Raw genomic sequence first — 27,739 nt, 5'->3', positions numbered from 1 at the left:
GTGGCGAACGTACACGCGGAGAAAATGGCAGGCGACATAATACGTGAAGGGCACTGATCAAATAGCAACAGATGAAGCAAAGATCGAACGACATGCAGCCTGCAACATGCAAAGAGGAACGACGCTAAACAGATTGCAACAAACAACAACAACCGCGAACAGGAGAAAAGAACGAGAACCAAGCGAGTGAGCTCGGTTACGCTAACGCCGAGCGAGAGACCAACTCTGAGCTGTGCTACCGAAACAAGCAAGGAAGGGACTCTGAAGACCTAGTGACACATAAGGTTGCAGCATGTGAAAGTATCCCCCATGGCCATAAAATATAGTGTACCAAGCACATTTTCTCGAGTGGGGTAAAGTCACACTCCTGTGGAACTTTCACATTTATTTGTCTCATAATTTTCCATAGTGGGACAGGGGAGTTCGTAAGGAAACGCGTGTTCTTTTGTCATCATGCCTTGAATGTGCCAGCCAAATACGCAGTTTACAGGATATGTCATAAGGCAGACGCTACTACGCCTGTGCGAATGAGTCATTTTTTTAGAAACCAAACATGTGCTCATTAGGATTCAAGCCTTCACGAAGAAAATGAGAGAAGGCATGCTTGTGTCGCTTCATTCTTATGTTTTTTGTAGTAAAACGAGAACCTTCTCAACTGATTCCTAATTTCAGTCACGCAACTTACGAGGGCGCATCAGTAATTTTCTTCTCTTATACTGTTTTCGTTGTTCTCTGTTCCAGTTCCGGACGCCCCAGAAGACTTGAAAGTATTGATTGTTTCTGCTACGTCGCTGCTGGTGGCGTGGAAACCGCCTGTTCACCGCAATGGCCTTATTACCATGTACTCTATTTATGCCAAGACACTGGACAAACAGGTTCGTTGAATCTTCTTCAAAGACTAACGCTCGCTGCTGGCGTTCTTGCTGCTGAACTTCTGTTCTCTCTTTGTCATGTCCATCAGAATGCGACGGTAAAACTAGTGCCTACGAGCAAACTGGAGTACAACCTGACCCTGGTTCCTCGAAACACCAGGGTTGAAGTCTGGGTCACGGCGTCTTCGCGAGTCGGCGAGGGTCCACCCAGCAAGATAGTTGCTCAGACTACTAGCGATCAAGGTAAGTGGATCGATGGATGGATGGATGTTATAAGCGTCCCCTTTGGAACGGGGCAGTTGGTAGCGCCACCGAGATCTTACTATTATACTGCCTAAAGTCCTACCTAGGTTAAAAAGAGAAGAAGAAAAGGAGAAAAAAAAACACGATGAATTCCCAGAACCAAATTTTCTGATCCCCTTTTGCGAACTTTCTTTTTCTACGTCTCCGTGTTTTGTTGTTTCTCTACTTTTCTTGCACCAATCTTTCAATCGCCTTCATCAAATCTCTATTTCTGACATGTTTACATTCCCCCTGATCTCGCTTGAATCAAGGGCTTCAAGGAGGCCAGTGGTGCCTAAATCGACCGCTGGGCAGATGTCTTCATATTATAATAGAACATGCTACAACGTTTCCCTAGCTTTACCGTTGCAAGCACTTGCTTCTTCTTCCTTATGATATCTCCCTTTATAGGTGCATGTTCAGGGCCTCCTGATCTGTCTTCAACAAGTGATGAGCTTCTCTTTAAGTTATCATAAATTGTTTCTTTCCTATGGCTTAGAGTAGGAAAGTGCGCTGTTTTAGCCAAATACGTAAATGGCACCACTTGCAACATCACCATTCTTGTCAGCATGAAGCCAGCGCTTTTTCACATTTGCTGATTATCAGTGAAAAGCTCTCGGCCTAGGCTTGTTGCGTATACTAAAAGTTCGCATGCACAGTGCGCACGATACAACGAATTTGTATTTGAAAGAACATTACAATGTATGAAAACGACAAAAGCTCGGAAGTTGCAAATATAGTCAAGAGGTCGCGTTGGTAACTCTAATCAATGAAACACGTGGCTAATGTCCATTCCGTAAAATCCGCATGAAGGCGCAGGCAGATTCCTGAAATATAGTGAGCTATATTCATTTGTACCAGAAAGGTTCCAATTATGTTTCTTTTTATTGTTCTGGCCTTGTTAACATGGCATAATGTAAATAGTCATTCTACTTGCACATCAACTTATTTATTTATTTCGTCGCTCAATCCTTGAAAGCCTCTTTCGAGAATCTGGCAGATAGTGCGAAATCTTCGTGCTCCTCCTCAGCAAAAACATTCCTTCTGTGCTCTAGCACTTCACTTATCTGTGACGGAAGCGCAGGTCGCCGAAGAATTGTGTAAGACAGTTACGAATACGCATATTTTAATATGTGTCACATTTGATCGACTCGCACCAACTCCTAAAGATGCTCGTCTTGACCTTCCTTTCACGATGCCATAATTGGACGCTGCACTTGCTGCTGCGAGACGATCCTCTGCACCCGAACCTGACGGTATTTCTTATACTGCTCTGCGCCACCTTGGCGTGGCAGATTGGAAAGTCCTGCTGTCTTACTATAACGCAGCCTGGTTGTCCAGTACAATTCAGAAGCAGTGCGAAACCAGCCGTTTGGTGGCCCTCCTAAAACCAGGAAAAGCGCCTTATGAACTGTCATCTTATAGACCATGGGCTTGGGCCATATCGACCATGCGCTACGACCATAACTGTGTCGGTAGAGTGATGGAACGGATGGTGCCAACTAGATTAGAGTGGTTCATGGAAAATAATGAGCTATATCCTCAAATTATGATCGGATTTAGAAATGAGCGATCTACTATAGACTTGGTCATTAATCTCGTGTCCACGATCGAACGCGAAAAAGGAGGCGCCGACTTGTAGGAGCAGTTTTTCTTGGTATGAAAAGAGCCTATGACAATGTATGGCACGAAACCATTCTTGATCCCCGCATTAATTTCGACATCGGCGGCCGTCTCTACATGTGGAGTGTGAACTACCTGGAAGGTCGCACATTCTTCATGTCCACGAATGATGGCGAAACGAGATGGCACGTTGTTGACCGCGGAGTGCCTCAATGATGAGTGCTCAGCCCGACCCTTTTCAATGTTACTCTTATTGGCCTTGCGGAAATAATTCCTGATGCAGTGCGCACCAGTACCTACACCGAAGACACATGGATATGGGCGTCCGGAGTCACGCGACCGCAACTTTGTGCAAGATTGCAGCGAGCTGTTTTCTTAGCTTCTCAGCACATGCAATCGCTAAAGACCTCAACTGGCCACAGATAAGTGCGCTGCGATATAGACACACGAAAGCTTATGTGTCGGTATTCGATTATTATCAAAGGCAATTTCATTCGATATTCGACCCAGCTTAGATACCTGGACGTTGTCATTCATCGCAGTGTTTCATGGTCGAAGCATTTGGTGATGTTGCAGACGAAATTAGGTGGACTTGCTCAAGTTTTTAGCTTTCTGGCCGATATAAGTGGGGCCCATCTGAGCAGTCGCTATTCCGGCTGTGCCAGGCTTTCTACATTGGCTACATTCAGTATAGCCTTTCAGCTCTTTCAGGTATGAGCCCGTGATGTTTGTATGAACTGTTAAGAGCTCAAGCACAGATGCTGAGAACATGTCTAGTTGTTCGACGTTGCATCTCAGTTTATGGTACATCTGAGAAACCTGTTGTCACCCCTATACGTGGCTTTCTGCGATGCGAACCTCTGCGACTATTCCTGGGACTGCTGTGCCGTCACTGAGGCCACCCCTTATTGACACTTCCCGAAATACAGCCGGACTCAAATTTTTTTATAGTCAATAAATGCCAAGTATCTGCCATAACATCATTCTTTGCCCCAGCTGACCTTCCACGCATGCTCTCATAGATAACGGCCAAAATAGAGATACATCTCTAAATTCCAGGAATTTCTATAAAATCACGAATGCCTACTGCGGGCCTGAGATCTAACGCTTGCATATATGTAAAAAAATGGCTCATCGATCAAAGTATATACAGACGCATCGGCCTCCTCGTATGTGTCAGGTGCGGCTATCGTCGTGCCTGCGCATCAAGTCATTTGACAAGCTCGTTTGCGAAACAAAAGGACACCAACATCCACGGAACTAGTGGCAATGAGAGAAGCCGTGCATTATATTTTGCGACAGGCTCCTCAAGTATTGACACTCTTTAGTGATGCGAAATCAGCTCTGCAGATGCTTATAGTCGTAATGAAAGAAAAATCTTACGGAGTATTGACTCTTCAGACTGCGAACTATGCACGGTAGCGGAGGAGGACGGCGACCACATTACATCTCACTGGGTTGCCAGTCACTGTGGTGTACACAGCAGTGAACTGGCTCATGCTGAAGTGAAGTCGCTTGATGGACCAGAGCCACTGCTCGCGATTCCTTTTTCAAGAGCTCATGCCAACTGCCTTCTCTGAAGTGTCATCCGAACAGAGACAGAAAAGCAATGGGACAATCCGGATAATCGCCATTGACGACTCCAAAGATTGGACGAAAGTTAGGGCCCCATCCAAAATTCAACGCAGGTGTGCCAGTCTCCTGCGCAGACTTAAGCTGGGGTGGCATTTACGCGTGGGTACGTGCACCTCATGCGACGCACCGAGTCCCCAGACTCTGAGCTGAGCAATGTGAAAGACACTATAGATCTACAGACTGCCCTCAGTACGTGGAAGAGCGTCAAAAGTTCTACAGTGTCCTTACGCGCCTCGGCAGCCCGCCGCGGCCAGAGGACGTTATTTGAGGCCTTTGGCAAGACATTAAATCCACTTTGAAGGCCACCCAGGCCTTACTTGACTTATTAAAAAGCACGGGCGGGGACTGTACGCTTTAAATAGTCCAAACTGACATCTTTCCTCCTCATCGTCAGCCATCATGGGCCTTTTTCTTCCCTCTTTATTTCCCTCTTTATTCCCCTCTTCCCTTCCCCCAACGCAGAGCAGTTGGCTAGAGGAAAGTACCTCGGACCGAGCTCTCTGCATTCCGTATCGTTAAACCTTTCTCTCTCTCTGTCTATTTATTTACTTATTTATTTATTTGTTTGCTTAGAACACTTCAAGGTCCCATTGAAGGTGCTTTACCTGAAGGGCGGACTATTAAAGAAATATTACGCGTTGCACGTCACCTTTCGCTGGCGGGTAGGGTACAACTGTCCTCTGGAAGCATCACATTTTATCTTTGAGTAAAGAAGCGACTTGGCGCTATTTCTCCTGTTCTTTTAAAATAAACAAGTCTCGCTTACTCTGAAGCTATTCTGCATGTATGCCTTGTAGCCAAAGATGCGTTTGCAATGCTTGCTATTGTTTTTGGTACCATTCGTAGTGTTAAAGGATACGCGAGTGGAAATGTTGGTAATCCATGACTGCGGATAGGCAGCGTACAGCAGAAACGACACAGCAATGAGCTTGCGTTTTTTGAAGCGCGCGCGGCGGCGGGGTTTGGGGCCGGTAACTTGTAAACTCAGTCTACTGTCACCTTAGTTTCATTTTCTAGCTTTTCTTACGTCGTCTTATTACAGGATTGTGCCTTTATTAGTTTTTCAGTAGCTTTGAGATTTCATGCATCGGCATGCCCCTTGGCTTGTGTACATATTTACATCGCCTATCATTAAACCTTGTTGTACCTAAACGCTTTGTCCCGTGTCGCTTTATCCGCGTCGTTCGCCGTGTCCGCTGCCTATATTAGACCACTCAAATGGACACAGGTGTATATCCCGGCCTGGCGTTCGGCTTTCGTTAGGGGTGATATGCTTGGGAAATGAGCCTGCGCCCTAAATTCCCGTCGAAACCCCCGTGAGCACAAAGAAAAAAGTGATGCTTGGGCCACTCCCATGGCGGTCATTTCCCATGTGGCGCCCCAAATGCACTCATTGATCATGTTTAAAAACAGCGCTAAAGACGCACACCGGACAACAGAATAGAGGATGGAAGACACACGGCGGTGACTTCCACCTGCATTTATAGGAAAAAACACGATGCCTTTTTGAAGCCTTGCATCAAGCGTGCGCGCATGCTCGATGTGAATAAAGGCACTTGTCATTCCCAAAACATTGCTTCGTGGCCGCGGGTGAGATTAACACCGTTATTCACCCGTCTTAAACAAGTAGTTGTTTCTAGCACGCGGGCTTTTTTATGTGTCAAAACATTCACTTGTCAGACCCAGCTCTTCTGTCTCCGCTCACCGGCGTTTGCATCTGCCGAACTCGCACTGCCAACTTGAAGTTATAAAAACCGGGGTAAATTTTGAGATAAGCAAACTCACAAAAGTAGAATGCCCTGGCCATGCGAAGACCATATAAAGCCTTTTAAGGTAGGTGCCAGCAGCCGCAAAATTTCTTGCAAAAGCGAAATATAGCAGAAGCGGTATTTTTCTGTAGATCACTTTTGCAAGGTATTTTACAATTTGACACCCGACATGTTGGGCATCTACGGGCAACAGCAATTCTTGCACAGATCATAGCAAATACTGTTGCACCTAGGTATACATAGACACATAGGTATAGGTACAGTCACCGACTGACTTTCAGGACTCCGAAAATTCGGACATGATTACTCGGTCTGCTTCACGGCACCGCCATTCTCCCCATGGACCATAATGTATAACAACTTCCGAAAGTTCGGACGCCTTGCAACCTCTCATCTGATTTTTCGGACACTCCTTGAGCCAACTTGATCGAGAGCACCATGCACCGACTCTGACCGTTGCATGGTTCTACTTGCTGAACGCCATTTTTGTTTTGAACGGAGCCTCCTTGCTGCCCCACGAAGTGGCGCTACTGCAAATCCCTGCTCACCATCCATCGTTTCTGCCTGGTTTGTAGCTACAGCAGTTCCGGTCTCAGCTTAGTGTGCCATGTCAAGACAATCCAGCAGCTGATTTGTTTATTTCTTCGTGCACGACGCTGCGAGTAGGCCAGGTTTTTGTTTGTGCAACTGATGTCGGCGTGACGATGTTTGACGAAGCAAGATGGGCCAATTCATTTCACTAATATCTAGAATAGCTACCTGTAAGCACCATCTACTTTTCAACAACATTTGCAAAGCAAAAAACCTCATCCTGAAAAGTCTGCACATGAAGACATCAGTAGCATCATCAGCGTGGGGCCTCTAGATAATTCGGCATGCCAAGAAATTACTGACAGCACGAGTGCAAGCATGCCAACAGGAAATCAGTGGCTGAATAATGCACCTTCTACCAATTGGTAGACAGTGCATTTTCGCAAAGCCCTAACTACAGCAGATCATTGTTCAGGAGTTCCCGAATGCACAACTCTATGCCATTTTCACGCCGACTCTAGGGAAGCACCTCTGCACAGTTGCAAGAAAGAAAGCTAGATGCCCCAAGAGAAATGAGCCCACTCAAGCCATGGAAGTTATGTTTACCTTGTCTTCCTACAACTACTCAAAACCTAGGACTGCTGTTTTGCACAAGGGAACAAACGTCAACATTGGTGCCTCGCCCAACACAAGTGGTCTGCGCCGTAGAAGGTGCCATCAGTCAGCCCACAGATGAGGCCCACATCAGTGCTGTCAGTGTGCTGTACAAATTGCAGAAGCACAGCCTACAAGCTTGTCTGCCTTAGTGTGATCGCACGAATGAACGAAAACCAACGAATCAAGTTTGTTTCGTGCCGAGAACAGTTGCCGCATGCTGGATTTTCCTACAATTCTTTCTAAGCACAGATAATGCTTGGTTTGTTGTGTAGGCATGTAAATAATGAAAAGGCCTGCATCACTATCTCTGAAAAAAATCATGTAACAAAGCACGTACAGTACACAGGTGCAGTGTCTATCACATACCATTTCGTGCAGTAGAGGCTACATCGGATAAACCGGCCAATGTATAAATGACTGGCAGCGTGACCAAGCAAACTTGATGCGTGGGTCAGTTAGCAGTGGTAGTGCACTGCTCTCGGCGCACATGCACCTATGTTTGAAAGCTGCTTGATCGTGACAAAATATAAAGACAAAAGGGCTGGGGAGATATCTGAGGCTTTTCTTATATGTATGACGAGGAACCTAGCACTAGCTCCCCAAGCAGAGAATTACTAGACAGTGAGACTGCTTCTTATCATTGTAAAACAAGTGTCACGCTCACCATGTGATGCATCCTTTTCGTTTCTGTGCGAACAGCATGTATTCAGATCTATTCTCCCCCTTTCACCTTTTCCACAATATCACTGTGCGAGCAATAATACTGAACTGTTAGTAGCAGTCTGTCATGTTGCCTCCTTTCTTTCCTTGTGAATTGTGTGCTAAATAAGGCTTTTTTTGGTGAAAGAGTGTTAGTTTAACGCATAAACTAGCGCCATGGCACTTTGCAATAAAGGAGTTATAATTATCTAAAAATATGTCCATGCAGAACAGTGTCAAAAGAACACCTTAAAGAAAGAACATGAGCCTATCTATCATAAAGACCAATCCTTGTCTTTTTTCCTTAACATAATTTTCAATACCGATATTGAAGTACAAGCTCACCATATTATATCACCTTGTCAATGAAGCAAGGCACAATAGTGCCCAACTGTCGCAGGACCAACTTGGATGTGGAGATCAGCACAGATCAGCAACATAGCATGGTCTGTTTGCACTTCTTCTCCAGGTCCAGCAATACCTATAGCAGCTATAAAACAAGTGAGCTTAGAATCAGAAGCGAAACAATATAAAAAGTGACACTGAACAAAGCAACTTTCGTTGAGCATAAATAGGATCGAAATGCTGACATTATGCCCATAAGTAACTTCACTTTGAGCAACAAAGCATCCAATTTAAGAAAGATTATATGTATGAGCTATCTATGTGAGAAAGATTAATCGAACGCCCTCTATTTGCCATACCCCTCCCTTTATGCATGGATGTCTTCCTGACTGAGTGAGCTGGGCTGATCCCAAGTATAGAGTAATTAAAGGTTGTCACTTGGTGGGCTAATCCCGATACCATTGCATGACTTGTACAATAATTTTAATGTGTATTGTAATGCTTGCTATTGTTTTTGGTACCATTCGTAGTGTTAAAGGATACGCGAGTGGAAGTGTTGGTAATCCATGACTGCGGATAGGCAGCGTACAGCAGAAACGACACAGCAATGAGCTTGCGTTTTTTGAAGCGCGCGCGGCGGCGGTGTTTGGGGCCGGTAACTTGTAAACTCAGTCTACTGTCACCTTAGTTTCATTTTCTAGCTTTTCTTACGTCGTCTTATTACAGGATTGTGCCTTTATTAGTTTTTCAGTAGCTTTGAGATTTCATGCATCGGCATGCCCCTTGGCTTGTGTACATATTTACATCGCCTATCATTAAACCTTGTTGTACCTAAACGCTTTGTCCCGTGTCGCTTTATCCGCGTCGTTCGCCGTGTCCGCTGCCTATATTAGACCACTCAAATGGACACAGGTGTATATCCCGGCCTGGCGTTCGGCTTTCGTTAGGGGTGATATGCTTGGGAAATGAGCCTGCGCCCTAAATTCCCGTCGAAACCCCCGTGAGCACAAAGAAAAAAGTGATGCTTGGGCCACTCCCATGGCGGTCATTTCCCATGTGGCGCCCCAAATGCACTCATTGATCATGTTTAAAAACAGCGCTAAAGACGCACACCGGACAACAGAATAGAGGATGGAAGACAGACGGCGGTGACTTCCACCTGCATTTATAGGAAAAAACACGATGCCTTTTTGAAGCCTTGCATCAAGCGTGCGCGCATGCTCGATGTGAATAAAGGCACTTGTCATTCCCAAAACATTGCTTCGTGGCCGCGGGTGAGATTAACATCGTTATTCACCCGTCTTAAACAAGTAGTTGTTTCTAGCACGCGGGCTTTTTTATGTGTCAAAACATTCACTTGTCAGACCCAGCTCTTCTGTCTCCGCTCACCGGCGTTTGCATCTGCCGAACTCGCACTGCATCTTGGCAGTGCCGTCACGGAACGTGTCCTACGGATCTGCAAGCCCTTTGGGGATTCCTGCGCCCGTGAGAGGGACACACCGAAAGAATCTGCAACATTCTCAAGAGCGAATGGCGGCGCCAGGCGAGACTGTTCAAGGACATCCTGAGGACAAAGTGCGGCGTCAGTGACCAACGCCAGAAACAGCTCATCTTTCGCGAGGGGTGTAAGACTACAAACCGCAAAAGATAATTCCTTTAAAATATCGTCCGTCATTCGCTTCCCAAAACTACCAAGTGACGGCCGGCAGAAGGAAAGCTTTTGGTCCTTGGAGACGTCACCGTGGATCCTCAACAGGAGTCGACCCTTCACTTGGGACCAAAGTTCTTTCTAGAAACCGGTATGAAGACTGTTGAAAAACTTGCTTTTGCTCGCATTGTGTCTTCAAATGCCCTAGAAGTTGACAGATCAGCCTGTGTTTCTGAATGAGTGGATGCTGTAGCATCTAGCGGGCTGCCTAAGGGACAGAGTAATCGGTTTCGCTCTCTGGTTAACTATTTATGCGATAAACGTTTACGAGCGGTGCAGTCGGACAATGACGGGCTCTTCGCAGTCTTGTTTGAAGAACTTTATGCTGAAAAGGCCCGCAATACAGTTGCCAAGAATTTTGGGCCGGTTAAAAACAACCCGACTCGTTGCAATGAGGAGACAGTAGCTCTGCTCTTAGAGTTCAATCTTGAAACGCTAGCAAAGAAGGTAAACACGCCGAGCTACTCGTTCTTGAAATTCTTCTTCGTGGCCAAGACGCCCAAACCCGAAGTCTACTTCGAGGCAATTGTGGCCGACCACCACATTTGGCAGATAGTTATTTCTACCTACTGAAACAACAGCGGTGCTTAACGTGGGCGAAGCATCCCTGCCCGTAGAAAAAAATTATTGAGAAGGCATTGAAATATTGTTGGTCAATGTTGATTTTTTTATTGAGGAATTATTGAGAGTTTGTTGGAGAATTGTTGGGTTGAGTGTTGAGGGCTATTGAATATTCGCCACTGAAATTTAAATGAAACACCATTGGGTATCTCAATGTTGAATAATTGTTAAGTTACCATTGAAAGTCCATCGTGCTTAGACGGCCCGTTGTGTTCGTTTTCTTGAATGGTGGTTGGGTTACCATTGATTCTGCGTTGAACTGAGGTTGTGGTAGTTCTGTTGACCTGTTGTTGAGTTATTATTGCCACAGCACTAAAAAGTGCATTGTGGCCCAGTTGAGATGGCATTGAGATTTCAGAAGTCGCCATTGAAATACGATTGACGTTTCGTTGGAGTAGTGGATTTTTATTCATACATTGAAATTGCTTTGCTGTTTGCCCCGGTGCCTGCTCATAACTTTCCCAAACACAAACAAAAGCAAAGGAGAGACTGATCAATTTGAAGTACCTTTATTTACACTAAACATGCGTGCACATGAAACATTATTATAGTACATAAGGCACCACTACATCGAACCTGGAGACATAGGCTAGTAGCTACAGCACTCTAGCTCTGTAAATACATCTGAAAAAACCTATACATATGAATTCAATCAAAACGACCATTGTGGTCTTCACTTTCGGCTTAAGTTTATGACTAGAAGGCAAAGCGACTCAAAAGGCAGGGCTTAAGCTTACCTTTCTAGCAACCAACTTTGAACACATGAACACTTGAAGCTGCTTGCGTGTGAATACACAAGACATTTGAATATGATACATTAAAATGTTTCGCATACTAACACATCACAGGAAGAGCTACGGCTGACTGTGATAAGGCAAAATACGACTTGAAACAAATGACTTCACGTAAATTTGTACAAGCTTTAGCACACGTTTTTCACGGCGATAGAAATTTAATGAAGTACCAAAGTAGACTTGCCTGAGCTTTTTCTCTTCGAGATGTATATATTGTAAGGAAGATGACGAACGTGCGCGCAGTCAGCAGCATCGGCAGTATCAAGCGCGCAGCAGAGGCTCGAGCTCGGGAACTGTGCTCGGTGCATCGTAGAACCAGCGGTCGCTACGAACCCCAATAAACCACCTTTATAAGTGGTGGAGCCGTGCGGGATAACGCTCCACTCTACCATCCTGGAACTCCGTTCTCGGACACTACCCTCTGCCATGCCGGACGCCGACCAGCAGAATATTCCATCGCCAGCCGTCCCTTGTGCTGGCACCGTTCGCCAGCGGGAGCCTCCGATCTTCAGCGGAACCAACGACAACGACGTTGAAGAGTGGCTGTCGTCCTACGAACGGGTGAGCGTTCACAAAAAATGCAATGACTCGGACAAGCTGGCTTACGTATCATTCTACCTCGCGGGCGTGGCCAGTCTCTGGTTCAGAAATCATGAAAGAGATATACCAACGTGGTCGGCACTCAAGACGTCGTTTACAGAAGTATTTGACCGAACCACCGTCAGGAAACTCCGAGCCGAGCAGCGGTTGCGTACACGCGCACAGGACACTGATGAGACATTCACCAGCTATGTAGAAGACGTTCTCGATTTGTGCAGGCGCGTGAACGCTGCCATGACGGAAGCGGAAAAGATCAAGCACGTCATGAAGGGAATCGACGATGACGCGTTCCAAATGCTTCTGGCCAAGGAGCCGCGCACTGTTGGCGACGTCATGAGCTTGTGCCAGAGCTATGATGAATTGCGTAAGCAGCGAGCTCTGACAAGGCGACATCCCACACCAAATGCGGCATCACTCTGCAGCCTTACCACCAGCCCAGAACAAGCCTCCCTGATAACGCAAATCAAGGATTTCGTCCGCGAAGATGTCGCACGACAGCTATCTCTGGTGTCCGTCACTCAGGAGTCTGCCAGAACTTTGCCGTCTCATATCCGTAACGTGATCCATGAAGAGGTCGCGGAAGCGTTGCCGGCTGTTCACCAGCAGGATGTCGTGACTATACCAGTCACTTATGCTACGGTTGCTGCAATGGCCCCTCGCAGTGTGGCCGTGCGTCACTTCCAGCAGCCTATGCACCACCCTCCCCCTCCCGTCCACTAGACCACCGCGGCCGTCGCTAGCCCGTGGCGTACGCCGGACAATCGCCCTATATGCTTCGCATGTTGGTATCCCGGTCATGTCGCAAGGTTCTGCCGCCGCCGATCGCAGGCGTTCGATGACGATCGCCGAGCGCCCTATGTGCCGCCTGATGGAAATGCGCCTTCCGAACCCTTCGACCCATCACCAGCTCGCTCCCAGACTGATCGCCGTCTTCGCTTCGAACGCCTCCGGTCACCCTCCCCACGTCGTCGATCGCTTTCCCCTATGCGTCGACGACCCGTCTCTAACGAAGAGGAAAACTAGACGACGCAGTTCCTGAGGCAAGAACTGCGCAAGTGTCGACATGCCGAAGTCCTCCTCCTTTACCTGCCAATGTCATTGATGTGTTTATCGAAGATGGCGCTACAGTCGCCTTAGTCGATACCGGTGCCGCTATTTCAGTTATGGATGCCAGGTTTTGCCGTTGGCTTCGTAAAGTGATGACGTCTCTGCCTGGATTTTCGCTCCGAACGGCGAGTGCTCAACCAATTCGCCCTACCGCTGCTTGTACTGCCCGTGTGATCATACAGGACGTTTTGTACACGATTGAATTCATAGTTCTTTCATCGTGCTCCCACGCCGTTATTCTAGGATGGGATTTTCTCTCACGCCACAATGCTATCAACAATTGCGCTCGGGCTGAGATTGAACTTTACCACCTTGGTGACCTCGCCTCCGTCGATGCTCATCCTGCCGCTAAAATTGTCGTGAAAGAAGACACTTGTATTCCTCCGCGCTCTTCAGCATTCGTACCAGTCTTCTGTAGTATCATATCCGACGGGACGGTATTCTTCATGCTCTCTCATCACTTTGTTACCCGAAAAGTGCTTCCTTGGCCCTTTGCAGCTCTTGACCTTGCCGCCGGTGTCAGCCCGATGCCCATTTACAATCATCTTTCATCGCCGCTATCACTGCTCCGCCGCGAATGCCTTGGTTACGTCGAGTCGGTCGATTCAACACGAGTTGTCTCCGTCCTCGACGAAGTGCCTTCTACTGCCGTCCATGAACTGAGTGCCCTCTCCGTACCCGACTCAACATCGACTGGTGTGTTCAGCCCATTCATCGCCGAAGATCTGACGCCTTCGCAGCGATCTCAACTTGTCGCAATCCTTCAGCACTTCCGCCTTTCTTTCGACGCTGCGCGAACCTATCTTGGACGTGCATCGACAATCAAGCATTACATCGACACTGGCACTCACTCACCCCTGCGGCAAAGACCATATCGCGTGTCCGCTACGGAACGGCGCCTCATTGCAGACCAGGTCGATGACATGCTCCGTCGAGGCGTCATTCAACCTTCCCAAAGCCCATGGGCCTCTCCCGTGGTCCTCGTCACAAAGAAAGACGGTTCCATCCGCTTCTGTGTTGACTTTCGACGGTTGAACAAGATCACGCTGAAGGACGTCTACCCATTACCACACATCGATGATGCTCTGGACTGTTTGCAGGGAGTCGAGTTCTTCGCTGGATTTGCGGTCAGGCTACTGGCAGGTTCCGATGCCAGAGGCCGATCGCCCGAAAACTGCCTTTATTACACCAGACGGCTTGTATGAATTCACTGTCATGCCTTTCGGACTTAGCAACGCACCTGCTACGTTCGAAAGAATGATGGATAATGTTCTGCGTGGCCTCAAATGGAAAATATGTCTTTGCTATCTTGACGACCATTGTGGTGTTCGCCCCTAATTTCCCAACACACCCGCTCCGCCTCCAGCACGTACTCACTTGCTTGACCAACGCCGGGTTGCAACTTAATTTCAAGAAGTGCCGATTCGCTGTTCGTCAGCTAACAATATTTGGCCATGTCGTGTCAAAGGAGGGCATTCGCCCGCATCCCGAGAAGCGACGTGCTGTTACTGCGTTCCCAAAACCTACTACTATGAAAAAGCTACGCAGTTTTATCGGCCTCTGCTCTTACTTCCGCGGATTCGTTCGAAACTTTGCGTCAAATATATCGCCTCTCACGCAGCTCCTTGGTGGCGCTAGAGATCTCTCATCATGGTCTCCAGAGTGTGACGACGCCTTCACAACCTTGCGCCGTCTTCTCATGACGCCACCCATTCTTCGCCATTTTGACTCTCAAGCGCCAACCGAAATCCAGGTGTAGGCCTTGGCGCTGTGTTGACACAGCGTCAACCTGGCCACCCAGAATACGTCGTCGCATACGCAAGTCGCACGTTAACCAAGGCGGAGACTAATTACAGCGTTACAGAAAAGGAGTGTTTGGCCCTTGTGTGGGCGCTTGGCAAGTTTCGCCCGTATTTATACAGCCGATCTTTTGACGTAGTGACCGACCACCGCGTACTATGTTGGCTGTCGACGCTCGATGATCCATCGGGCCGCCTTGCCCGCTGGGAATTGCGAATCCAAGAATACGACATCCGCGTGATGTACCGTTCCGGGCGAAAGCACTCCGACGCTGACCCGCTATACCGATCGCCGGCTCCCCCGAAGGCCAGTGACGACTCCCCCTACGAGTGCAGATTATCCTCTCTGGACGTTGACACTATCGCTGCTGCACAGCGTAATGATCCCTGGACTGCATCTCTGCTCGACCTTCTCTCGGATACGTCGAAAGTTCCAGCGTAACGTACGGTTCGGCGCCAAGTTCCTCATTTTGCGATTCGCGACCAGCTACTATATCGACGCAACTATGCCCCAGAGGGACGCACCTGGTTACTCGTCATTCCGAGAATCTTACGATCAGACCTCTGCTCCTCGTTCCATGTCGACCCTCAGTGTGGCCACGCGGGAGTGTTCAAGACCTACGAAAGACTTCGACACCGCTATTACTGGCGGTGAATGTATAATTTCGTTCGAAAATTCGTCCGCTCTTGTCATGAGTGCCAACGCTGGAAAGCGCCACCGCACAACTCCGCCGGTGAACTCCAGCCTTTACAATGCCCATCTCGACCCTTTGATCGCGTGGGCATAGATCTCTACGGGCCACTTCCGTTGACTCCTACCGGCAACAGGTGGATAATCGTTGCGGTAGACCACTTAACCCGTTATTCGGAGACTGCTGCTCTACCAAATGCTACAGCGCAGGACGTCGCCAATTTCCTACTTCGCCGTTTTCTCCTTCGTCATGGAGGTCCTCGCGAACTTTTAAGCGATAGAGGCCGCGTCTTCTTATCTGAAGTCATCGCACAACTGCTTGCTGAATGCGCTATTGTTCATCGTAAATGCACTGCTTATTACCCACAGACTAACGGTACCACGGAACGCTTTAATCGAACTCTTGTTGACATGCTCGCCATGTATGTCTCACCTGATCCCTCTAATTGGGACCTAGTTCTTCCGTTTGTCACCTACGCCTACAACACCGCGACTGAGGCCATTACCGGATTCTCACCCTTTTACCTTCTTTACGGCCGTCATCCTTCGCACACCATCGACACCATTCTGCCCTACCGGCCGGACCCATCTGAATGCCTGCCGATCTCGGAAGCCGCCAGACAAGCAGAGGAATGTCGCCAGCTTGCCCACCGATTCACCTCGGACGACCAGAACCGCCAAAAAGCCGTTCACGATGCCCAGAACTCGACTCCCACTTTTCTCCCGGGCGCTCTCGTCTGGTTGTTAGTGCCACACCGCACGCCTGGGCTCGCTTCAAAACTCCTTCCGCAGTACGACGGTCCATACCGCGTTCTTGAGAGAACATCACCCGTTAATTACCTGGTTGAGCCGCTAACGCCGCCGTCCGACATGCGATGTCGTAACTGAGAAGTCGTTCACGTTCAGCGTCTCAAGGCGTATCACAATTCTACCGTCCTTCCAGAAAACTAAGTCGCCAGGATGGCTCCTTTATTTCCGCGGGGCCATTTAAGGAAGATGACGAACGTGCGGTCAGTCAGCAGCATCGGCAGCATCAAGCGCGCAGCAGAGGCTCGAGCTCGGGGACTGTGCTCGGTGCATCGCAGAACCGGCGGTCGCTACGAACCCCAATAAACCTCCTTTATAATATTTTCATGTTTCCCAATTATTTTATAAAATAACATCACTCAACTTAGCTATTAATTGACAACACATCATTTAGAAAGTTGTCGGGCATGGTCAACACCTGAATCATGTTTCTGACGAGCCAGGTTTGATTTCTTCAGAGATAAACTCGTAAAGCTTTTGTGTACTGAATGCAGCTTATCTCCCTGGCACAAGTGAAGAACAAACAATACACCATTTACTTATGTTAATTTAGGGGACAGAAGAATTTGCTGGTGGCATTTCCTGAATTCAGTGAGCTCATTTTCAGTTAATTTTTCTGGACTGGCACAAAGCTAATGAGAGCACTTTTGGGGGCCTTTTTCACAACACCGAGCAACTAAGTGATACCTCAGTGGATAATGAGATAAGGCAAGGCTAATACCTTGAATGATAACAGAAAAAATAATAATTGAGCACAGTATATTGGTAGTAACACAGGTCTAACACAATTCCAAACCGCCAAATAAATGGTCACCTGCACTTGCGGTATCAAGTACCCCAGAAATAGTCATAAAGGACGAGAAAAGCTTCCTATGACTGGACAGCCAGATTGGTGAGACAGTGAAAAACGCAAATGAATGCGTATACGAAACACGAATGACCTAAATCGCGCAGGTAAAATGTTATTAAAATGCTACCAGAATTTTATTGCATACGATATATAAAGTTGCATAAAAATTGGGACAAAACAGTAACAAAGACGGAGGGAGATACAGCACCCGTGTTGAAAAAAAATTACAAGTGATATACATGCATACTTATGCTCACGACAATTTTTTCACAAATATATACAAAGAGAACACATGTACTTACAGCATAAAAAAAGGTTCGTGCGCCTGGAGAATGCAGCACAGTACAAAGCAGCGTCATGAGAACCGAAAAGTAGAGCTTAGTATGTTTAAAAACTACGAATGCTTGCATACCTACACACACGCATGTGACATGTCATGCCTTGAATGGATGAAATTCATAAATCTTACACACAAAGTTATCACTCTTATTGGCTTCCTCAAGGCACTCCTTGAAGTTGAACTAGAGAATGTACATCAGTGTTACAATAAAGAGAAGATGAGACCCTATAGCGTTCTTCCTGAAATAAACATTGCAAATAACTTCATGTGTCAATTCTATGGACACTTCGCCAATTCGGTGTACATTTATATTTGACAACCACCCAAACAGACGAGAAGGATGAATTAAGGTAGGAACACACATGAACGCTGACTCAACTAGAAGTTGATTCGTGAAGACTAATATTTTAAACACACTGGCCAACTTCACAAAGAAAGAGCCATGGATGCGCAGCAGAAACAGCCCAGCACAACAAAAAAGGATCGTAAGACGTCCTGTGGAATAAACATGTGCGTCAAACTCTAACAAAAACCTGAAAACTGAAAGGTTTGTCCTGTAAGTGATATTAACGAGAAGTACAGCAGCAACTCTTTCCCACTAAGGGTCACAGAAATCTTGCTTATGAATTTTTCTTCGTGATCAATAAAGAATACTTCCACAAGTCCTCTTGTGTTCTGGTCTCTGTGATGAAACAATCGTTTATTCTGCTCTATACCTCAACACCAGAGGAGTTCCAGGAGCAATATTTATCGATCACAAACGAAACAAATGCATAACCAAGTTATCTGTTGCGGTTAGTGGAAAAAAGTTGCAGTTCTCAAAAGAGTATTTGTCGTTGGGTAGTATCACTTATCGGACAAATCTCTCACTTTTTCGAAAGATTTGTCCGATAGGTCTGGTTTGTCACGCACGTTTATTCTACATGACATGGCTTTTTCATATTTTCTTGTCGCACGTGGCTGTTTCTGCCACGCATGCACGGCTTTTTACCTTTGTCAAATTGACCAGTGTCTTTAATACCTCTGTCATCAAAAGTAGACGTTTAGTTGACCTTGCACTCTTGTGTGCTCCTACCTGTATTTCGTCGTCCGTCGTCCGCCTCTGTTCGTGCTGCTGTTTACAGTACGCACGCATCACTTGGTTAGGCTGGTAAACATTCTCACAAACAAAAGTAAATGCCTCCCCTCAAAAGGTAACCCATCCTTTACTACTAAACGCCAGAGCAAATCGAAAGTAAGGCTTCACAGCGTCCATGCGGCAGCTAGTACACCACAGAGCAGCGCAAAAAATAGTTGAAAATCACACTTGATGGAGAGTTGCAACAGAGATGCGAGCTTGCAAGTGAATCAGCCACATATCACCGGGTGTCTCTTGCATGACGCCAAGGTGTTCTTGACGTAGAACACTTTAGCACCTGGGAATTTGCTGCATGCGTAACATGTGAGAAAGGAATGCGGACAGAAAATGACATTACGCGGATTAAGAATCTGCCACACACTACACTGGCAAGTAAAAATTTGCGACTCTTTACGAGTGCCGTCGAGAAAAGGAAGAAATGGGTTGCTACGGTAAATGTTAGCTAAAACACGCACAGCGATGTTTCACAGCGGGAAAAATATTCCCGGCCCTCTCGCAGAACCCACGCGACAGTGCATAGCCGATACCAAGGAGATATCGATTCTTTGGGTAGAAGTCCAGCAGAAGGAATGACCTAAAGATACGCCGAGAGCAATGCGAGCGGGAGCGTGCCTGTACGAGTAAGAACATGTACCGCTTATTTGAAGCTAGCCGCTCCGGTGTGGCTCCGATCATCCCACGCGATTTGTGTGCAGAACGTCGCGTACACGCCCTTGCGCGTTTTGCGCGGTAGCGTAGCAGGGAGCTAGCTTCATGCACGCGTCATTTTTCGCCGCGCAAATAGTGCTCGAGTGCGACGCTTAGCTCGAGGCGACAACGCGCCGATTGGCGCTCCTTTCGCTTATGCAAGCAACGCACATTAGGATCGGTCCAACTGAAAGAGGCAGCCGAGAACGGTCGCATGTTTCGGTTATCGCCTATTAAAATTGCACAGTACGCTTTCAACGGCAACCCGCCGCGCTAGATAAAGATGCTTACTGCGGTAGTTTTGGCGATAAGGCGAGCCCGTCGGCGGCTGTGCTCTTTGGTGACGTCGTCACCACACCTATGCTCATTTGCGCTATGTATTCGTGCACAGCCACCGCGCGGACGCTGTGACTAATCGGTCGGCCGTTCTCCGCAAATCCCAAAGAGGCGAAATATATTTTGCGGCGTGCCGCATCATTAGCCGCAACCTAAATCGAGGCGCGCTTAACCGCTACGGCATAAAAGGTGATCACACTAACCGTATGGTATACGATGAGCCACTACGGATTAAAAAAAATAATTCTGATGTCCTAAGTGCCAAACCAACGATCTGATTATGAGGCATGTCGTAGTTGGGGACTCCGTATTAATTTTGACTTCCTGGAAATTTTTACGTGCATACAATGCAAATGGCATGGGCGTTTATGCATTCCGCTCCTTTGGAATGCGGCCGCTGCAGGGACCGTATCCACGACCTAGAGCCCCGAATTGCCACGGCGGCCGCCATAGTTGCGAAATGCGTAAGCGTGAAGTGCAACACTGCCTTCCGGTACGAGTGTGGTACACGCGTAGCAGAGCCGCACACCTGCTGCACACTTATTTGTCGCGGTTCTCCTAAGCTCGTTGTACCTGCCTAAATACCTTAAAAAGCAGCGCGCCTCTCACGTATCTAAACGCGATAACAAGCGCTTAGACATCCCATGTGAGCCCCCATGAAAGATTACGGGCCACTGTACAAAATTATCACTGCGCAGAGAAGCCGATCCTTACGTTCCAATTGTGTTTCCTGATACAAATTAAGGAAACGTTATTAGACAGGAACAAATGAAGCAATGCAGTTTTACGCACGCGGGGCGACGCTGCCTCTTCGCCTACCATTGTTTCAAACGAAGTGACGGCGGCAGCGAGAGTTAGTATCGCGCGCTCTTGCTCCGGGGCATGCGGTTTGCTTGAAGAAAGTGAACGGTGTGCTTAACATCTCACGCTTGTCAATGTCAAAATAGAAAAACATGCTACGTGCTCAAGAAAACGAGATTACTTACCTATCTGCAGAAGTTCGGCTGCGACTGTTTCGGGGTGCCTTCTCTCCAACAGGCATCATGACCTCTGCCGCGCAACTCATTAAAACAACCAGGCTCGCACATCACTCGAAGACTAGTAGCTGGGTGAGCCAACGACTTCAACAGATAAACGTCCCACTTATCGTCGTTAAAGCATTTCACTAAAATGTGCGCAATGATGTCCGAAAAGAAAAAAAATACTTTCATCAAAAAGCACGAGGTGTGAACCACCGCACAACTGCAAGGTGCATCCAAGTAACTGAGTCCGAAGGCCGTTCACAGCTTCACTATCGTATTGAGTTATAAAAAACATTTCAAACAGAAAATAACGGGACTGAAAAACCGCTAAATAATTAGAAATAATTTCTCATCCACTAACCTTCATAAATTTTTAAGAACAACCTCATTTGTAGCGTAAATAATAAATAATACGACCGAAAAAGGCGACTACGATACTAGCGGTAACCATGTCTACTGTTGCAAAAGTGTGCGCAAAACAAAGCTACAATGGTTGTGACCGCGTGCGTCCGTGCGCACACACACACACACACACACACACACACACACACACACACACACACACACACACACACACACACACACACACACACACACACACACACGCCCGAATGCTTCCTTGACGTTTGTAGCGCCACCTTGAGAAATAAAAATCACTGCTAATTTTGCTAATTTCACAATAGTAACGCTTCTAAAATAGATTGTAGCGCCTTCGCAGATGACGAAGTGACAAGTAAGGTATGATAAGAGTCCGGTACCTGTATTTCTTTCATTTCCCTTTGGTGTTCTTCTGTTTGACTGAACATACGATACCTGCAGGCCTGGTAGACGAGAGGACGACAGTTCGGCGAGGCTCAGATAAATCGCGTGCTTCTTGCAAGGTGAGAGTCGGGAGCACCCGAAGATACAGCGATTAGCTGTGATACTGTTGCGGCTGTTGCTGAATCCAAAGCACTTTGAAGTCAATGGTTATAGCGGCTGCGCAGGGCGATCTCAAAGCGCGTTTGTTCTTTGATCTCTAGTACCTCGGACATTGGATAAAAAAAAAACTATATTTGCTTTACAGACAGAGGGTACGTCGCAGGAAATTCGAAGACCTCACAAGTGTATGTTTGCAGCATGTGCGCGCTTGCATCCTACGGTTCCCACAGCGCGTCCGCTGCTCCAAGGTAACGGCGTCGCGTGTCCGCGCCTGTCTTATCCCCGGCCGCGCTGCCGCCGTGTCTACTTTTGGGGAACTCCACATGCGCGTAGTCACCGTGTTTGCAAGTGAATTTCGCATTCTTCTGCTCCCCGAAACGCGCTCATCTTGCATTGTACCAATGGCTATGTCATCTAGTGTATGTTAAAACGACAATGGCATCTGTACACCGGCGAAGAAATAAATCGTTATGAACTTGGACGGTCATGAATCTAGTCTAACATTTGAGTTTTTACGTAGCGAAAACGGCTATGAAAGTAGGACGGTCCCGGAAATAGGCGCTTCAAAGCCACAGCTGTAGCGACAGCACGAGGAAGTGGCACGCGGCGCACGCGTCAAGCATTTCAGAGCTTACTGGCTTTCGAATGAGAGGAGTATGCGCGCTCGTGGCCTACTGGTTAGAGTACCGGGCTCGACGGCCGACGTTCGATTCCACCCCATCGGTCACACATTATTTTCTTTTAATGAAAGCGAGGCGAAAGAAAAACCTACCTGCCGCAAAGTGACAGGAATGATATTGGAACGCTTCGCAATACATTTTTGAAATGTCTTCATATGCGAGTCCTAATTATTGTGTACGGGACTCAAGTGCTACACAACAAAAAAACAACTAGAAAAATCAACACAAATTACCCAATACATTGTTTATTGAGAACACTCAATTGTAATGTTGTTGTGCAAGGTTTGAGTGAACTGAATTGCTCTTGAAAATTAGTTGAAGTCCGTTGTTTCAACAATTCCCCAACAATATATCAATGGTTAATCAACAGTCATTTTTGTACGGGATGGTTCGTAATTCAAATTGGATCGTAAAGTTCCTAATGTATAATAACCCCGGAGCATGTCCCAGTTTCAGCGTAGACGTAGATTTGTTCTTTTCCCTTCTGCGTAACACGCTCCTGCAGTACGTTCATGAAGGCATTGAGGAGGAAACTGATGAGCGTGTATTTCAAAACGAATCAGGAATTAACACTGGATCCTTTCTAGAACTCCTGTCTTTCTACCTCAACACCACGTACGCGTTTAGGGAAGGCCAAACATACATCCAAATGTGTGGTGTGTTTATAGGTGCCAAAGTAGCATCAGTCCTAAGTAATATGTTTCTGAGCCATGTTGACAAGAAAGTGGTGGAACACTTGGCCGGTAATTATATGCGAATTTTTAGGTCTGTAGATGATTTTCTTGTGCTTGTAGAATCCTTCGAACCTGAAAATATGCCGCATGCTCTTGATGTTTAAAAAAATGGTTACGGACTCAAATTCATGCATGAAGTCGCGAAACGTTGAATACTACAATACTTAGATTTAAAGCTAAGCTTCGAACAAGGCCACCTGTGTTGGCAGTAGTCCCCTAGGAGCGAGAAGCCCCTGTTGAACTACAGGTCATGCCGCTCAAAACTTGTAAAAATGGGATAGTACCCGCCTGCACGGGTATGGCAGTCAAGAATCCTTGTCATGAAATGAGCAGCAGTCTCGAGGCTCACATACATCGATGCAGGGAGGCCGGTTTCGAGGGCTCGGTCCTTGTCTCATGTGCAGGCAAAATCCTCAGGGAGGTAAAGCCCTCCAAACGCTACTTAGAGCACTGTATTAGCCTGGTTGAAAGGAGTAAAAAAGTAATGGTAATGCCCTACGTTCATTCTCTCTCACACAGATTTGAAAAAGTAGGGGCCAGATATGGTGTCAATGTTTTCCTTTCAGCTCCTAATAAAGTTGCTAAGGTGGGAGAAGCTGTCCAAATAAAGAGAAAACGAGTAGGAAAGAACACAGGTTATGAAATAAACCATGAAAAAAAGGCCCTGCTCTGTAAGATTGCTGTTGTTTACCAAATCCCTTTGTCCTGCGGCTGTACGTGCATAGGGCAGACAGGCGGATGAATTAATGAAAGGCTAACGGAACACCAGAATTTTTTAGACAAGAAATCTACAAGCCTGGCAAAGCACTGTTTCAGATGGGAGTGTAAACCGATCTTTGCTGACACAAAAATCCTGCTTGTGCCATGTGGATCCTGTTTGGATCCATGTGACATATCCATCTTGTTGGTGCCATGTGGATAGCAATACAAGAGAAGTGGCGGAAGAATTTTGCATACAGAGAAAAGGTAGTGGTTGTGTTAGACAGCCTTCCGTAGTCGTATATTTGAAGGAAATGGGCTTGTTAAACAGGGGTGAAGAACGGTGATAATTTCACCCGCGACCTCGAGCAAATGTTTTGGGAATGACAAGTGCTTTTATTCACATGGAGCATGCGCGTACTTTTGATGTAAGGCCTCAACAAAGCCATCGTGTTTATTCCAATAAACGCATTTGTAAGTCAGCGCCATGTTGTCCCATCCTCTATTCTGTTGTCCGGTATGCGCCTTTAGCGCTGTTTTTAAAGATTGTGGAAAACCACCAACTTGCCCAATCTGCCGCTCTTCTTCAGTGCACTTATTGAGGTGGGGACACTTTCGCGTTGAGGACAAACAGCCCTTTACAAGCGTTAAGGTCCCCTATTTACGGCAGCACTCGCCTCCCAGAGCCGCGGCGGATGCTCTTCTGTGGTTGCACAACCAGGCGCCCAGAGACGACTCGTAAATCTCTATTGGGCCGCATATTCAAGATGTGAACCGCCGCGGGAGCAGAACACCAGGCCAGAGTACATCTATACGCGTTAGAAGAAACCGGTGGGATTTCGCCGCTACCGGGATTAGAACTCGGTACCTCCCGTATACGAAGCGGATGCTACATCGCTAGGCCACCACTACGGCAGGAAAGAATTGCTTCTCGGTGGGAATTCGTTTCTCTCCATATTTGGGGCTCGGAATTAGGTGGTGCGGCTCATACACGGGTGCAGCTATTACTCGAGGTTCTATGGAACTTTTGTCTGCACCTGCACTTGCTCATTACAAAGATTCTTTGATTCGCTACACTTTGCCTTTTCTCTATTTTTTTTTCTTCCTTCTGGTGATGTGATGCACACATAATTGTGGACAGTGACTTATGCGACGTGGTTTCCTACTGGTCGTTAGCGGTGCTGTGCACGCCTGTTGAGGCATCTCTTCGCCGAAGCCTTGTGTGGTGCCTGATGTGTTTGTCCGCGACGTGCGCAGTGCCTGCCCGTGTCGTGGATTTCGACGAGATCGTCCAAGTGGCGCCAGCCGAGGATGTGCACCTCAGCTGCCGATTCTTGGGAACGGCGCCCGTGCACTGGGAATGGAAGCACGGGTAATTGGGTGAAACTTTTCCACGTTCAAGCCGGAAAATATAATCGAATCGATGCACTGCCTAAATATTTCCAACTTTGTTTGGCTCAGTGCTTCTAAAATATTAAGCGCCTTATCAAAAATTTTCTTCCAAGTCTTCTTCTTTACGCTAGCCTATGCGTTTGCTTTTCGTTGTTATATGAACTCTGATGGTTTCAGAATACTGTGCTAGATAAGTGAATAAGACTTTAGAAAGGGTGAAAACAGCAAAAAAAGCAGAACAACAATGAAGACAAGAAACCACGCGAGTAAATCTTGGCTACTGTGTGAAATTGTCCTTTAGAGATCTATACAAACATTTTTTCTTTGTGTTTAAAATATAAGTGAACGTGATAATTAAGTGGACAACTTAATATTTTTCCTCGCTTGCCTAGTTGGTTCATATTATAAATATTGACTTTATTGAACAGGAAATGCTTGGTTGGGAACTAACCATTGCCGACGCTGTTTTGAGTCATAATCATCCCGGCAACAGCACTATAGCATCTACTTGTGCACACCAGGTTGCTGAGATCGGGTGATCTGATTAATATGCAACTGGTTTTAACCTAGAAGCGGTGTATAAGCACTAAAGGAAATCTTTTAAAAATGAATAAACTCAGTAAAGGAAACCTAACGGAGAGATGCAGGGATGACGAAGCGTTACTTTCGTTTTCTGCTCAAGAAGGTTTGGCGATGCCGTGATGTACGCGCGTATTGCTCGGTCTGAAAAGTTAACGGTCATTTATTCAAATTTTGAGGAATTCTCTTTGCGTTGTCCATTCCTCGGTTACACGCTGTGCAACCGAGGAACTTCTGCTATTTGGTGTTTTTCAGAAGTACGGGGGCTCTCCTAGGTATCTCGTGGTATTTTAGGTACGTAAGGGTCGGAGGCTCATAGGCGCTTTTTGCGGTGGGTGAGTCAAGTGAGTCAGTCAGGGAAGTATCGTGATTTTGCGGAAGCACCTTTGTGTCCATGTCTGCAGCGAGGTGCCCGTATCACGCTCCAACCGAACCGAGCTGACCAGCGACGGCAGCCTGAGCCTGCGGCGTGTGGACGCCGCCAGCGCCGGCAACTACACCTGCCACGTGCGCAACCGGCTCGCCAACGACCGACGGATCGTCGCACTCGTCGTGCGGGGTGCGTATACATCCACTGGCCCACCCACTGTGGCCCCAATGTGCTTCTGGTTCCAGGAAACTTCACGTCGAGTGTGCTTTGCACCTGATGGTAGCAAGAGGAAAAAAGTTGAAAGGTGCTTACTCCTCTAGTGAAAGTCGATGAAAGCCAACGTTCTCCTTGGAGTCGTCCGCAGCCATCATCACCATCATCATCATCATAAAGATCATTATCATTATCGCATCATCATCACACTCATCATCATTATTATCATAGTCACCGTCGCTCTGGCGGCTCTCAGAATAAATGATTTTGGTTCATGATCCCCAACAGTCATTATAATCAGTTTTGTCACATGCTTAAACCGCACTATCTTCGTCACCAACACACGAAATAGGCTACGGCGTGCGTACGTACGTAAGTGCACACATACATAGTTGCATGCAAGCATGCATGTATGTCGTCATTACAGCCCAAAACACCACTAGGTTTATCATGTGGTGCATGGTAACAACGGTACAATTGCATGTCAAGAAGTCAGTAATCAGACAAACATCCGCACAAAGTAAAGGTACCTAAAAGATATGTATACGCCAAGTAGTAAACGTTTGAACATTGGACTATCTCGGAGGCATCTTAAGAGGCAGCTTCAGCACGGGGGCTCCTGTCTAAATTTCTGAGAAATGAGAAATCGCTTTTTAGGCAACCACTGCACTAAACTTGATGAAAGAAAACGCTAAAATCTAGCGAATGTTGGAAGCGTATTTTTTATTTAGGCCGCAAATTGCCTTTGTAAACATTTTTGAAAATCGGACCTTTTCAAAAAATGAAACTAGGGAGTTTACAACTCTAACTCAGCAATAAAGACTTGTATCACAGCTCTGTCAGTTCCATGTAATTATCCAAATAAAGCGAACAAAATTGATGTATTATACGTAGCTACTAAATACACCACTAATATGTTAGTAGGACTTTTGTAAAACACTTGCAAATATTGTAACAAGATCACGTAAAGTGGAAATTGGCGCATATCGAACTTGTTCACTTTGGATGTTCTAACCGATGCATTTGACAGAACTGAGATATCTGTTTTTCTGGGGGCACAGTTACCGACTTGCAGTCTTCGTTCTTTTCCTTTTGTCCAAGTTACCAAGTTTTCATAACTCTTGTAAAAAATGCAGACCTTAAATTATAACTTAGCTTCCAACAGTTACTACAACTTAAATTTATCTCTCAAACGCTAGAAATTACTTTAGAATTAAGCAAGGGGTTATTTCAGAAAA

The 27,739-nt window shown here is 46.7% G+C and overlaps 1 protein-coding gene across 1 annotated transcript in view; it reads left to right on the top strand.

The window, feature by feature from the left end:
- Positions 1-27,739, top strand: part of LOC142583408 (cell adhesion molecule Dscam1-like) — a 680,687-nt gene that overhangs the window by 176,202 nt on the left and 476,746 nt on the right. The window contains exons 21-24 of the mRNA XM_075693861.1: positions 742-875; positions 962-1,115; positions 25,205-25,319; positions 26,323-26,477. Coding sequence (XP_075549976.1) covers positions 742-875; positions 962-1,115; positions 25,205-25,319; positions 26,323-26,477 — 558 coding nt within the window. The remainder of the gene's footprint in view (positions 1-741; positions 876-961; positions 1,116-25,204; positions 25,320-26,322; positions 26,478-27,739) is intronic.

The sequence above is a fragment of the Dermacentor variabilis genome, chromosome 5 (genome assembly GCF_050947875.1).
Source record: "Dermacentor variabilis isolate Ectoservices chromosome 5, ASM5094787v1, whole genome shotgun sequence".
NCBI classification, from domain to species: domain Eukaryota; kingdom Metazoa; phylum Arthropoda; class Arachnida; order Ixodida; family Ixodidae; genus Dermacentor; species Dermacentor variabilis.
This window is presented reverse-complemented; position numbering and strand designations above follow the sequence as displayed.